This window comes from Bubalus kerabau, chromosome 3 (genome assembly GCF_029407905.1).
Source record: "Bubalus kerabau isolate K-KA32 ecotype Philippines breed swamp buffalo chromosome 3, PCC_UOA_SB_1v2, whole genome shotgun sequence".
In the NCBI taxonomy this organism is placed as follows: Eukaryota; Metazoa; Chordata; class Mammalia; order Artiodactyla; family Bovidae; genus Bubalus; species Bubalus kerabau.
The window spans coordinates 20,949,707-20,963,510 of NC_073626.1; the positions used below are offsets into that span (position 1 = coordinate 20,949,707).

At 39.3% G+C, this 13,804-nt stretch overlaps 1 protein-coding gene across 4 annotated transcripts; it reads right to left on the minus strand.

Moving 5' to 3' along the window:
* Positions 1 to 217: 217 nt before the first annotated feature.
* Positions 218 to 12,986, minus strand: ZNF322 (zinc finger protein 322). 4 transcript variants are annotated; one of them, XM_055570847.1, is made up of 4 exons: positions 12,793 to 12,986; positions 11,779 to 11,867; positions 6,294 to 6,354; positions 218 to 4,586 (listed from the first exon to the last, which is right to left on the minus strand). In XM_055570847.1, the coding sequence occupies exon 4, from the start codon at positions 4,402 to 4,404 to the stop codon at positions 3,196 to 3,198; it is 1,209 nt and encodes a 402-aa protein (XP_055426822.1). In that variant the 5' UTR covers positions 4,405 to 4,586; positions 6,294 to 6,354; positions 11,779 to 11,867; positions 12,793 to 12,986; the 3' UTR covers positions 218 to 3,195. The 4 variants fall into 4 exon arrangements, with proteins under 4 accessions (XP_055426822.1, XP_055426821.1, XP_055426819.1 ...); XM_055570846.1 differs by having other exon boundaries at positions 12,649 to 12,986; XM_055570844.1 differs by lacking the exon at positions 6,294 to 6,354.
* Between the last annotated feature and the right edge of the window lie 818 nt (positions 12,987 to 13,804).

Below are 13,804 nucleotides of genomic sequence, written 5' to 3' on the forward strand. Positions count from 1 at the left end.
TAGTGTCACCAGCAGGCCTAAGGGTCACATGACTATCCACTTTATTCTTTTCCCCTAGCTTTATTGAAATGTAACTGACAAATAAAATATAAGGTATTTAAAGTATACATGATGATGGCTTAATATATGTACACACTGTAAGGATTCCTGAACATCTGCTTTATTGTAACACAAATGAAAGGGAAACGCTTTTTCTGAGTACAGTGGAGGCAAAGATGGAGTTTTCAGAACAATGTTTTTATTTAAGAATTAAGGGAAAACAAAAACATGAAAGCATAGGAATACACTGACTGAATACAAGTGTCTCGTTTGGTCTGAAATCTTGATAAAGTTCCTCTAACTACTTACCTGAGGTAGATTTAGGTTGGCACTGTCTCAAGAGAACCTCCCTCCATTCCAGAAGTTACCTTCTCATTTTGGTTACAGGCTCCTAAGTGGTCCTCTCCAACCTCAGGTTATTCTATATGAGTAATACCAACACCCTTTTTTTCCCCCATGGTTAAAAGCCCTCAGACCTATTTCATACCCTCAAAGTTTTGGTTGAGGGATGGTCCATCCTTAATTTACTTAAAAGACTAGAGACAATTACCAGTAAGATTAGTTGAAAGGGGCAGGTCATTGCCCCACCAAAGTTACAACTGTGCCCTTCTCCAAGTTCTAATGACTAACAAGTAGCCATAAGGACTAATTTTCATCACCACCAAGCCATACATCCAATACTATTTTAAAAATTACAACTGTCAAATATATACTAGTGACAGGCATGATTTTCATCAAAAAGAAACAAATACATCTTGTGTGTTTTATCACACTGAGCAAGTTTTTATGGTGTAAGAGCTAATAAAATTACTAAAACACATCAGATCAAATAAACTTCCAGGATCTGTTTTCTAAAAGAAAGAAAAAACAGCCTAGAATCAAATTCCTTATCACTATGTTATATCCTCTGACCCTAAGATTATCAAGGTCACCAACCTGTCAATAGGCTCAAAGCTTGGAGCCATACGCAAGGTGGCAGTCTAGCAGCTGGCCACCCCCATGAGTCCAAACGCCAATGCTGTCTAGAGTTCAGGCTCTGCTAAGATATATCAGAGGACCGCAAATATTTATTCACCAGTCTAGAGTACCAAATACTGTAGGACTCTTAAGTATTTATATTGAATGTCTTTTCATCTGAGGGAAGGGGGAAAAAAACCTCACAAGCATGCATTTATAGATCCCTGAATTAGAGTGTTTCCAGAGAATGTTAAAGGTAATCATAATTATACTAAATTGGAGATAAGTGCTTATCTTGAAACCTCTGATGAATGCCAACTCTTTTTCCCTTCTAGCATTTAGAATCCTATTTTACAAGCCAAATGTACACCTTATATTGTGGTGACTTTTCTTTTCCCCAGAAATAAAAAAGTATTCTCTTTCCTTGGCAGAACCAAAATAAATGAAAGGTATATCATTATGAGGCTTGGATTTGCTATAAACAGGATGATGGAGTGGGGGGAAAAAGAAACGCTACCAGCTTTTCAGTCAGGATTCTTAGTCGTTTCTCCATTAATAACGCATCAGTATGTGTTTTACTCTGTGCTGACTCAGACTTGAGTCTGTCAGCCTTCCCTTAAACACTGTGCAAGGAGTTGATTGAGTATATCTTACCATTGAAAGAAACATGATAAATGAAGTCACAAAAATATGGCAACTAGCAAAATCATAATGATCATCCTGGAATTTGCACTTCTCTGTTGATAACAAACAAATCTCTAAAGCTGAAATTACAAATACAAGTAATAATCCAAAAGACATTTTAGGGCGAGGACTGAAGGTATGTCTCAATTCACACCAAGTAAAATGTTGAACATTCTGCCTTATTATGAGGTTGGTCCTCCAAACGGGAAATTCTGGGGAGTGTTTTGATCGAGGATAACTACTCCCCAGTTGTTTAGTTCTTTTCACAACCAGCAGAAGGTTCCCATGCTGGTATCAACACACTAGTCCCCGTTCTACCCGAGAATTAGAAAATCAACAGAGGCAAAGTCAATGTACTTCTTTCCCCAACAGTAACACATGCCACACTTTCTATCTCAATTACAGTCCTTCCTTTTATTGGAGTTCCAAATTTTAAAAACTGAAAGTAAAGCAATCATTCAGTGGTTCAGATAAAAGAAAAGCATCTTTACCTGAGTTACCCATCAGGCCTACTCTGACCTGCCCTAGCTCTTCCCAGAACATGTTTCTGGGAATCTAAACAAAACGGTTTGCATGTCGACTCCATTAAAAGTCATCTCTACTACAGGGGTCAACTAACTATGAGAACAGTTCTTCTCATACCTATTAAATGTACACAGTCCAGTTAGACCTCTATAGAGGTCTACAAAATGCTCTCCAGAGTAGTTTCTTTGGGGCCCAATAAGGTAGAGATTTCCTGCAAGGATTTTTTTTTCCCCCCAGACTTAGGGTTATTTATAGGGTCTTTCACATATACAAGTTCCCTGGTGTACAAGAACTGATCATTAACAGAAGTTTTTCTCATTCTGAGAATTCATAAGGTCCTTCATCAGATTTTTTTTTTGGCGGGGGGAAGGGGGGGGTGCCATGGGTTGCAAACCCAAGAAAGCTCTCCACTTAATGCTTTTGCCACATTCAAGGCAAATACACAAATTTTCACCTGTATGGCTTCTCTGATAGGTAATAAAGTCACAGTTATGTTAAGAGGCTTTTCTCACAACTGTTGGGGTTTCTTTCCAGTGGGGTTTTCTGACGTCCAATGAGGCGTGCATACTGTCTGAAGCACTGTTTCACAGGGCATTAAAAATATATCATCCTCTGATCTGAATTCTCTTGGAATGAGGAGAGGTGAGCATTGCTAGACAGCTTTCTCACATTCACTGAACTTGTAAGTTTCCCACCTGTATAAATCCTCTTGTGGGTGATCAGACATGAGCTTGGACTGAGGTTTTCCAAAAACTCAGGGCATTTGTAAGGTTTCTCACTGGAGTGATTGATACGGTTCTGTAAAGACAGCTCTCTGGTCAAACCATTTCTCAAGTTCCTACAACTGCAGATTTTCTGGTCCCCAATAAAGTCTGAGCTCTGAAGAAAGTCTGAGATTTGCTTTGAGTTCTCCATCTTAAATGAGTTCTCTTACATTGTAAATACATCTTTTTTTTTTTTTTTTTTATGGTATAATAACTTCTTGTCTGGTCAAGACATCTGTGAGGCTTCTGATACATGGGGAGGGCTGAGCTCAAGACCTTTCTCAGCCACATTACAGATATATGGTTTTTCACCGAAGTGGATTGTCTGATGTTGAAGAAGGGCTGAGCTCTGATGAAAGCTTTTATCACAGACACTGTATTTATAATGCAGCTCCTCTGTCTGAGTTCTCATTTTCTGTTGGGCAACGAAGTCCATGCCTAGGAGGAAGCCACTGTCACATGCAGACCACTGATGTGGTTTCTCTTCCATGTGAATTCTTTGATGCACAATAAGGTCTGAACTACAGCTGAAGCTCTTCTCATATTCAAGGCATTTAAAAGTGTGAGTGTGAGTTGCCTGGTGCCTGATGAGGTTGGCACTCCGGGTAAAACTTCTCATACATTCCAAGCATTTATACGGCTTCTCACCTGTGTGGACTCTCTGGTGTACAATAAGGTCTGATTTCTGGCCAAAGCATTTCTCACAGGCTCCACACTTATAGGGCTTCTCCCCAGTATGTACTCTTTTATGAACAATGAAGGCTGACCGGTGTCGGTAACTTTTCTCACACTTATTACATTTGTAGGGTCTTTCACCAGTGTGAGTTCTCTGGTGGCTAATAAGATCGGATTTCCCACTAAAAGCTTTTTCACATTCCAGACACTTAAACGGTTTCTCACCCGTGTGAGTTCTTCGGTGCCTTATGAGGTTTGTACTTCGGCTGAAACATTTATCACACTCACTACACAGATACGGTTTCTCACCTGTATGGCTTCGCTGGTGGACAAGCAGATCAGAGCTCTGACCAAAATTCTTGCCACAGATATCACATGTATAGAATTTTTTACCTGCATGCGTTCTCTGGTGTCCTGAAAGGGCTAAGTGGTGCCAAAAGCTCTTCTCACATTTGCTACATTTATAAGGTTTCTCATAACTGTGGATCCTCTGATGTGAAATAAGATCTGAGCTTTGGATAAAGGTTTTCTCACACATATCACATCTATAAAGTTTCTCCCCAGTGTGGGTTCTCTCACACATAATAAGAGCTAAGTTTTCACAAAAGTTTTGCTCACGTTCAAGGCACTCATATATCTGATCATCTATTTGAGTAATCTCATGCACATGAATAAAAATCTTTTTACCCTTCTGAGGGCATACATGATATATTTTCCTTTTTTGAGTTCTCTGATTATATCTCTCTTCTGAAGTGTACATTTTCTATGGCTCTCTCCTAGGGAGTTTTCCACTGGTCTTCCTGACCCATCATTTTATTCACAGTCATTTTCTCGATAAGAACTTGAAAGATACATCTGTTTTAGGCCTTTCAGCCATGAGCAGTTCCTCTTTACAAGTTTCCAGCATCACATGCACTCGTTCTTTATGTGGTATTTACAACCCTGTGAGACAAAGAAGAAATATTATTTATATTTCCATAACTAAAATGCTCAAAATTAAAATTGCTATAGAAAAGACAGAATTTCTGCATCAAATTCCACAAGTGCTCTACATTTTACAGGGGTTGACAGCAGTAAGTTTTTCTCTAACTAAAACAAATCAGCAACACATACATGGAAAGTACCAGGAAGAATTGTTTCTTTAATCAACTCAAGTGATCTCAAAACCAGGATTCCCCTCTTCCCTTGGTTCAACTGAGTAGTCAAGACATCTAATAACTAATATGCCTGCTCTTGAGGAAAACAACCCAAAAGGGACTATGAATACCTGTGCAGTCCTTTCTGTAGAACGTTTGGAAGGAAATGGTTAATGATTATTAGAATTCTCAGTGTAAAGAGAGAGAAAAGTTTCTCTTACTATCATCCTAGCTGTGTGATGTCTGGCAAGTTTCTTAATCACTCTGTAGCTAGTTTTTTCATTTATAAAATGGATGAATGATGGAAGTTAACCTCACATCATTGAGCTGAATAATAAGTTAATCAGTATTTCATGGTAAGCATTCTGTGTTAGCTCTTATAATAACTATTATGATAAAGGGATCTAAGATTCTGCGTTGATATGACCATAAGAGCACAAACCTTGCTCAAAAAGAAAAATGACTGTAGCTAAAAGCCTGGGCTTCAAACCTGTCTTTAATGCCAGGCTTTTCTTTGTACAGTGAAGGGATATGGAACAGGTTTTCTTGTTTTTAGAGGGATGCACATGTATGGAAATACCCAAAGATTGAGCATCTTAAAGAAGTCCTTATACACAGAAAGATCACAATTATATAATTCTCCTTTATAACATTATTGAAAAGGGCCCTGTGCTGAGTCTAACCACTCTACTCCTCCTCCCCAGTAAGGCAGACAATCACATCTTCAAATGACTGGGAGATTAAAAAGGAGAGACAGACGGAAGAGAGACATTGAGGTCTTTCTGTTGTTGTTCTTTAGTCACTAAGTCGTGTCCAAATCTTTTGCAACCCCATGGACTGTAGCCCGCCAGGCTCCTCTGTCCATGCAATTTCTCAGGCAAGAATACTGGAGTGGGTTGCTATTTGCTTCTCCAGGGGATCTTCCTGACCCAGGGACTGAACCCTTGTCTCCTGCATTGGCAGGCGGATTCTTTATCACTGAGCTGCCTGAGGTCTTTCTACTCAGGCCCTATCTTTTGTAGGGCTACACCACTAGATAAGTTAAAGATTCAAGCCCAACAGGAAATACAGGAATATAGACTAACACTAAGGAAAACAATGGGCTAATTCAAGGGAGAAAAAGATAAATGTAATAAGCTATTGTATTTATCAACTCGGAGAAGGCAATGGCAACCCACTCCAGTACTCTTGCCTGGAAATCCCATGGACGGAGGAGCCTGGTAGGCTGCAGTCCATGGGGTCACTAAGAGTCAGACACGACTGAGCGACTTCTCTTTCACTTTTCACTTTCATGCATTGGAGAAGGAAATGGCAACCCACTCCAGTGTTCTTGCCTGGAGAATCCCAGGGACAGCAGAGCCTGGTGGGCTGCCATCTACGGGGCTGCACAGAGTCGGACACGACTGAGGCAACTCAGCAGCAGCAGCATTTATCAACTAACAATGATATACTAAAGAAGAAACATGAGAAGCTGAAGGGAAGAAACACCATTTTCCATATCCTTCACACTTACTCTTTTCAATGATCATTTCATGTTTGACCGTCTCATATATTCAAACCCCCTCCTCTGTGACCTAAGGAATAAAAACTGATGACTGTGCTTTATATTTTACTGAGAAAAATCTAAGGAAGGAAAAAAACAAAAACATAAAAACACTTGCACGTGCTCCCACCACAACAACCAACCTCTTGCAAGTGTGGTCATGCACCCCATCTTTCCTTTCGTTACCATGGATGACAAACTGTCCCCGCTCAATCTAAGGACAATCTGTTGGTCGGGGTACTGGATTCCACCCCCTTTTCACCACAAGGACATCACTCCTGCAATTCTATCCTCTCTCTTCTGCAATACCAATTTGTTCTTTTCTACTGAATCATACTAATCAGCAAACTAGCTGTTGCCGCTCCTAAAACAAAAGCACCAACAAGAAACTTCTCTCAACCACTTCATCCTCAAGCTACTTTCACTTCTTTCTCTTTACAGCAAAATTCCTCAAAAGAAATAAATCTGTTCATTGTCTTTAATTCTTATCTTAAATCTTATCAAGGTTTCTGGAACATACTACAAATACTCGCTTTCACTGCTCCAACAAAACTGCTCCTATTAGAACCTACAAGCCCCTAGGAAATCTGACTCCTAGCTACTCCTCTGACACACTTCCCTGCTCTTCTCATTTGTACTGTATGCCAGTCATCTTGCTCTCCTTGCTTTTGTTCAAACAATCCAGGTTCACTTCCATTTCAACGTCTTTATGCTTGTAAGTCTCTCCCTGCTAAAGTGCTAATCCTCAAGATCTTCTTCAAGGCTCCCTTTCTCATCTCACTCTAATCTTTGATAAACTGTCATATTCTCAGTAAGGCCATAACTGACCATCCTATTTTAAATTATGACATCTCCATCCCAGATGACCCACACATGCAACACCCCTCCTCTCGTTTCATGTCTTATTTTTCTCCGTAGAATGTAAGCCCCTTAAAGGACAAGGATTTTAGTTCATTTCATTTGTTGCTGTTTCTCTAGCACCTGTGACAGTGTCTGGCACAGAGCAAGTATGTTCACATATAATGAGGTACTCTGTAGCTGTGGAACAGGATGAAGGTTACTTTTCTGAACTGATGTGGGGCAGTTTTCAGGATAAATTGTAAATTTTAGAAAGCACTGGTGTAAAACAGTATGCTATATTTTCTGTAAGAATGAAGTAGAACTTAAAAAAAATTACACATGGATCTATGCATGTGGTCAAAAAGAAACTCACAAAAGACAGAACTAATGAGTTTGGTTATTACAAGGCAGATGGAAATGGGATCAAAAGGACAGGAAAGTGAAACTGGTACCAAAGGGTGAAGGAAAGAGAGTCATACTCTTCTTTAGTACATATTTTTGTAAAAACACACATTTTAACTTTTTAAACTGTTACATTTCACATATTCAGTAAATAAACAAACAGAAAAGTTAGGGGAGAAAATAATTGAAATAGAATTCAAATAAAAACAAAGAGGTCTGTATTTCAAATTAATAATAAAACCACCCAGGAGGGAAATAACTCAAAAAATTCTGTAATACAGTATTAGAATTATATAAACTCAAACTAAAGATAAATAGAACTACAAACAATTACTGAACTATAATTAGTAGGAGTTTTCCCCCATGTTGATAAAGGTTCACTACTTAATGCACAGACTAGGAATGACAAAATAAGTAAATATAAAGGCAAGCAGATGTCTCACTGTCAGACAAGGGAGTCAGAAACATAGAAAAGAGAAAGGCTAGAATGAACTCTGTATCTACAGTGTTTAACTGGAATTAGAAGTATCAGTGGGAAGTCAAAGTTTTGAAGTATACACAGAAAAAATAGAAATGTTAAAGTATTTTTTTTTTTTGGTCTCCTAATGTCTGCTGAGAGATCACAGAAACAATGAAATCCCAGTAGTAACGAGCATACCAAGCACTCAGATTTTGGTTTCTAAACACCATTTCCCACTGAAAGTAACCAGGGATCACTGGAGAAATGACTAATTTCAGGGTTTAGAAAGTACACAACGAACCTGGAACATCTTGTTGTTCCAGAAAACAAGGAAGTGCTCAAAGAGTGGTGATAATATGCTAAGAGGACCAGAAGCCTCACTGAAGGGGCTGCCACTACACAAATCTGCAACAAACAACATCAAAATAAATACTGACAGTAATAAATTAGTAATACAGTAAGAATCGATGAATCCATACTCATTTAAAAAGTGAATAAATAGTAAGGGAGAAGGGAAAGTTTTTTCCTTTATTAAAGAAGCCAACAATTAAATGTAGACGAAATGATGGAATTAAAAACATCACATGTCTAATCAAAAGAAGAGCAACAATTGTTTCAGGCAAAAATACAGTGGATGAAAAGTTTTGAGAATCAGGATATTTACACAATCAGAATATATCTCCCCATTAGACATTTAATACTTACAAAGACAAAAAAAAGTAATTTCACAGAAACCTGGAAGATGCCATCTTAACTAATGATCAGTTAACATCATCAATAACAAGATATAAAATTGTCTCCTAATATGATACAAAGAGAGGAACAGAACATTAAACATTGTAACCTGAATCTCATCAGGAGGAAACTCTAGACAAAGCCAAATTGAAGGAAATTCTGCCAAATAAATGGCTTAAACTTAAAAAAAAAGTCAAAGTTATGGAAGACAAAATCTGAGGATATGTTCCACAATAAAGACATGACAATTAAGTGAAATGGGTGATGGTGGATTGGATCTTGGACAACAAAAATAACTTGTTTTTCTTTTCCTAAAATGACATTAGTGGAACAACTGGCTAAACTCTAATAATGTCTCAAGATCAGATAATAGTATTATATGAAAGTTAATTTCCTAACTTTGATAACTGTAATGATAATAAAAGAGAATAGACTTGTTTTTAGGGAATAAAAAATTAAGTATTTAAGATAGGCTTTTTCAACTAGCATTCTGGGAAAGAATGAAGCCCTATGGAAAATGATTTGAGTAACTATTTTTTTAATTCTCCCAAAGATGCATATAGCTAGTAGCACTACATGGGAGAGAAGTTAATTCATTAAATACCTATGACTTTAGGATTTAATTCTCTTAGGATTTTAGGGCTTAGCATGTCTTAGGACTTTAGGACTTAATTCTCTCATCATTTGAGATGAGGCATTATGTCTGTAACTTACTCTCACAAGGTTCAGAAAAAAAATATACACAGAGGTACATGTATGTACAGAGGAGTAAGTAGACAGACTCATAAAATAAATACAGTAAAATGTTAACATTTAGGGACTGTGGGTGAAGGGTGTATGAGCATTCTTATATTATTTTACAACTTTTTGTAAATATGAAATTATTTCAAAATTTAAATGTATCTTATCTTGTGTTTTAAAAACATGGGAGCTGAGAGTTGGTATACTACGCTAGCTAAAGTTGAATGTTCAAACCCTGGAATCAGATTTTGGTTCGAATTCCCACTGTGTTCTTTTGTAGCTATGAGAACTTGGGTAAGTTACTTCCTTTAGCTTTTATTTCCCTTTTGATAAAATAAGGAAAATACTATTACATGTCTTAAGTAGTTGCCATGAGAACTAGGATACTGTCAATAAAGGACCTGGCTAAGGACCTAGGTGCTCAAATTAATAGATGCTCAGTAAATGGCAGGTTCTATTATTTTCTTAATTCCATCTTCACAAAAACCCTACCGTTTCTTGAGGTCATCCTCTGTGCCTGTCTTTTACACACAGCCTTGTTAAAAATGCATTAAAATAATTAACTAAATAATAAATAATGAAATGACTCAATCAGTTAATGATTAATATGAAGATTATGCAAAAACTAGAAAAAAAAATTTACAGAGAAATGTTAGAAGGAAAAGGAAGACTTCAGAATCACAGCTATGTAAAACCCTGGAGTCATGCATACAGCTACTATAAGACAGTGGCTTTCCGGGAGTTCTATCTTATTAAAATGTGTACTACTGTTAAGGTCAATAGGAGAGTTAGAGTATAAACACAATTCTGAGCGTGGACATAGCCCGGTAAATGAATTATAATATTCCCTAATTTTATCAGTTCAGAGTGTATATTTGCCCTAAATAGCCAATAATTTGTAGGGCACCAAGGAAAAAAATTAAAAATAAGGAAACCATTTTCTTAGTCATATTTGAGTCTTTAAGATGGATGTCAGCACCTAGAAAATAATATACAGTCTGGCTGTCAAAATTTAAAGTAAATCATGATACTTCCCTACTGAAAAATACTGTAACTGTTTCTACCACACTAACAATAAAACCTAAGATTCTTACTACACCACCTAATGTAGTTTTTCTGCCTCCCATAACACATCAGAATCTTTACACTTGCTTTATCTACCTAGAATGCTTTTCACCCAAGGAGTTTGCTCCTTTATTTGACTCAAGTCTCTGAAAATTATTTCCTCAAAAAGAGGCACATCTTCGCAACTTTAACTAAAATAGCTATGTCCCCTTAGCATGTATTATTTCTCTCCATAGCACTTATCATCCAACTTTGTGGTATTTTATATCTGTTCATTTGTTTCTCTCTCCTATTAGAATATAACTTTCATTATGGTTAGGACTTAAGTCTTTTGTTCATTGCAATATTCCTAGTGTCTGTAATATGTCTGTTGAATGAATGAAAAATATGAATGAATATCAGAACCAAAAAAGAGTCATCATTATCCTCTAAGCCTCAGTAGCAATCTAGGCTAAGCTAACAGGCCTGGCTGTTTCAAATGGCAAACCAAAATATATCCTTCAAGTCTCAGCTTCAGAGTACCCTATGCTAAGAGGTTTCTCTTATCTCATCCTAGGAAAAGATTGGTTCTTACTTCATGGCTAAGATTGGAGTGCACAGAACAGGCAGGCTGGCGGTAAAAGTCCAAACAGACAGGCTGAGTGTAGAACTTTAAAGACCAAGGCCATCCTTACAGTTAAAGGATGTATGGGACAAGCAGATTAAAGTCAATAAAGCACTATCTATTAATGCTTAATGTATCAGGCCCCAGGCTAGGGATTATCTCATTTATTTTTCAATGATTACATGGATTATCTCATTTCATCTTTCCAAGATTGTAAAATAGGTATTATGAGCAATGTTTGTACCTTAGAGATAGAAAAATGATACTCGGGGCAGTTAAATAACTAAGAACTCACAGCTAGTAAATAGCAGAGCCAGGATGTAAATATCCATCCTCTGACTCCAGGGCCTGCATTGAGTATTCTGTCTTTTGGGGGCTGCAAATCAATCATGAAGGAATAATTAAAAGCCTATGGTGAATAAGCATGTTGGAAAGGAGTAGAAAATACACTAACATTGGTAGGCAGGGTTACCTCAGGAGCTAAGAAAGGGTCATGATCTTCTTTCCAAGTATCTTCTCCCATTCCTTCTTGTTCTCCTCCAGTTTCCCTCACGTGTCCCCTACAACTCCACCATTTATATAGAAACACAGTTTGCTATGCTACTTACCGTAACAAGAAAGACTCAAGACTGTCTTCCTTTCAGCTCCAAAAGGTCTCCAGTCCATAGTTATTAACAATACTCAATTCTTCCCTCTCCTGGAGGAAAAGTCAAAAATGTAGAAATTTAAAATTTTTGTGAAATTTTAAATTTTTCTGGCGCTGGACATCTAAAAATTGGTTCCCTTTACTTCCCAGTCTGGTAAATATCTTTCAATCATAACTTACCTCTTTCCCACCTCTCCTCACATTGTTTTCTCCCAGAGAGCTCTAGACAAAATATTGAGAGTCCTTCTGGGTAATGACTAACTTCATAATAAAGCCCTGAATCCTGTTCTACTTGTTTCAATTTTTCGCCTCTGCTAAGTGTATTATCTTAACTTCTTAGATCAATGACCCATTCTTCTACCACTATAAACCTCCAGATGCAGATGACAAGTGCATATGACAAAGTTGTATATAATGTCGGTTTCCAATAATAATTATGGGATGCTTAAACCAGATTCTTCTGCATACAGACTAGATGAAACATGACCGATCTCTGCCTTAAAGATGGGGATGGGCGGTGGGTGGAGAACTCCATTCAACGTCCTTGTTTTTTTCCCCCAGAGTGAAAGATACAGATCGCTTAAAAAAGTGCCCGGCAGTGTTTACTATTATTATCTCCAGGAACCATAGTACTATGCTTCTCTTCTTTCAACTTTTCATTGACCACCTTTCAGTCCGCCCTCAGGGGGGTTTCAGATCCTGCACCGTCGAGAGGAACAGAGGCTGCTCCTATCAGGCAGAGGCCGAGGGGTCTCCAGTCCCGCCGAAACCCTCCACACATCCCTGGGCCTCGCAGGCCATGCCCCTCCCAAGCCCCGCGGGCCGCGCTTACCCCGGCTGCAGCCGGCGCCGCCTCTCTGCCTGGGAGGGCACTTCCGGTTACTCTCCGGACACTCGGGGTTTGGTTTTCCCTGCGGCCGCAGGCTTCGGAGGGTGAACCTAAGGGCCCACCTTCGGGAAAAGAAGGAAAGCAAACCTGGGAGGCCGACGAGAGCCAGGAGCATCCTTCTTTGCGCGGCTCGGCGAGGGTAGCTGAGGCCAGGCCATCCAGTATGCGATTTAAGGGCCAACAAGGCCAGCTAGCTTCCCGAGCCCTTTCAGCCCGGCTGGGAAGCGGCCGGCGCAGCCCCGCCCCCGAGAATCACATGATCTCCCCGGTTCCGAGACCAGGGCGCTCCATCCCCGGCCTCTGGGCCAATAGGGACCGAGCCTTTGAAATGGGGGGCGGGGCCCTGGGGCGCCTGCGCTCCAGGGACCGTGGTGTTTCGGGGGCGGAGCTGAAGAGGACTGTGCTTAAGGATACTTTCTGATTCTGCGGAGGTATGCAGGTTGACTAGAGGACCCCACTGCCAGCTTGTCTAAGAAGAAGCAACCCTGTGTATATTACAGTTTCCAACTTCTGTTCTCTTTCTTCAAGGCTGTTGAAAGAGAACTGTAGGCCAGAGTAGCGTCACAAGAGATGGAAGCCTCCGACCCTGGGGAAAACTCCCGGGAAGGATCTGAAAGAAATTGAGGCTCCCAAAGCACAGTGGAAGCGTTCCGTCACCTAAGATGTGGCCAGAGAGATGGATAAAATGCTTTAAAGAGGGGGTAGTGTTGGCTTTTTGTGGGTACAGGAAACTGCAGAGGAGAATAGAACTCTGTGATTGTAGGATGTTTCCCAGTCCTTTATGATTGTCTCCAGGGCTGGAATCAACTTAAGTAATCACGTTTGGGCTGGAGCAGAAATGAGTTTTCTTTCAGATTGAAGTAAATGTATCTATATCTACGTCTCCCCCTGCTCAGTTGTTCAATGAAAAAAAGTTTCCTAAAAGCCCTCCGACATCAAAGGGGAAGAAAGAGTACTGGGAATATAGAGAACAAAGACTTGAATTGGGAGAACAATACTGAGATTAGGGAGTGGTGAGGGCATCATCAGTGTCTTAACACTCTTCAGTTCAGTTCAGTCGTTCAGTTGTGTCTCACTCTTTGCAACCCCATGGACTGCA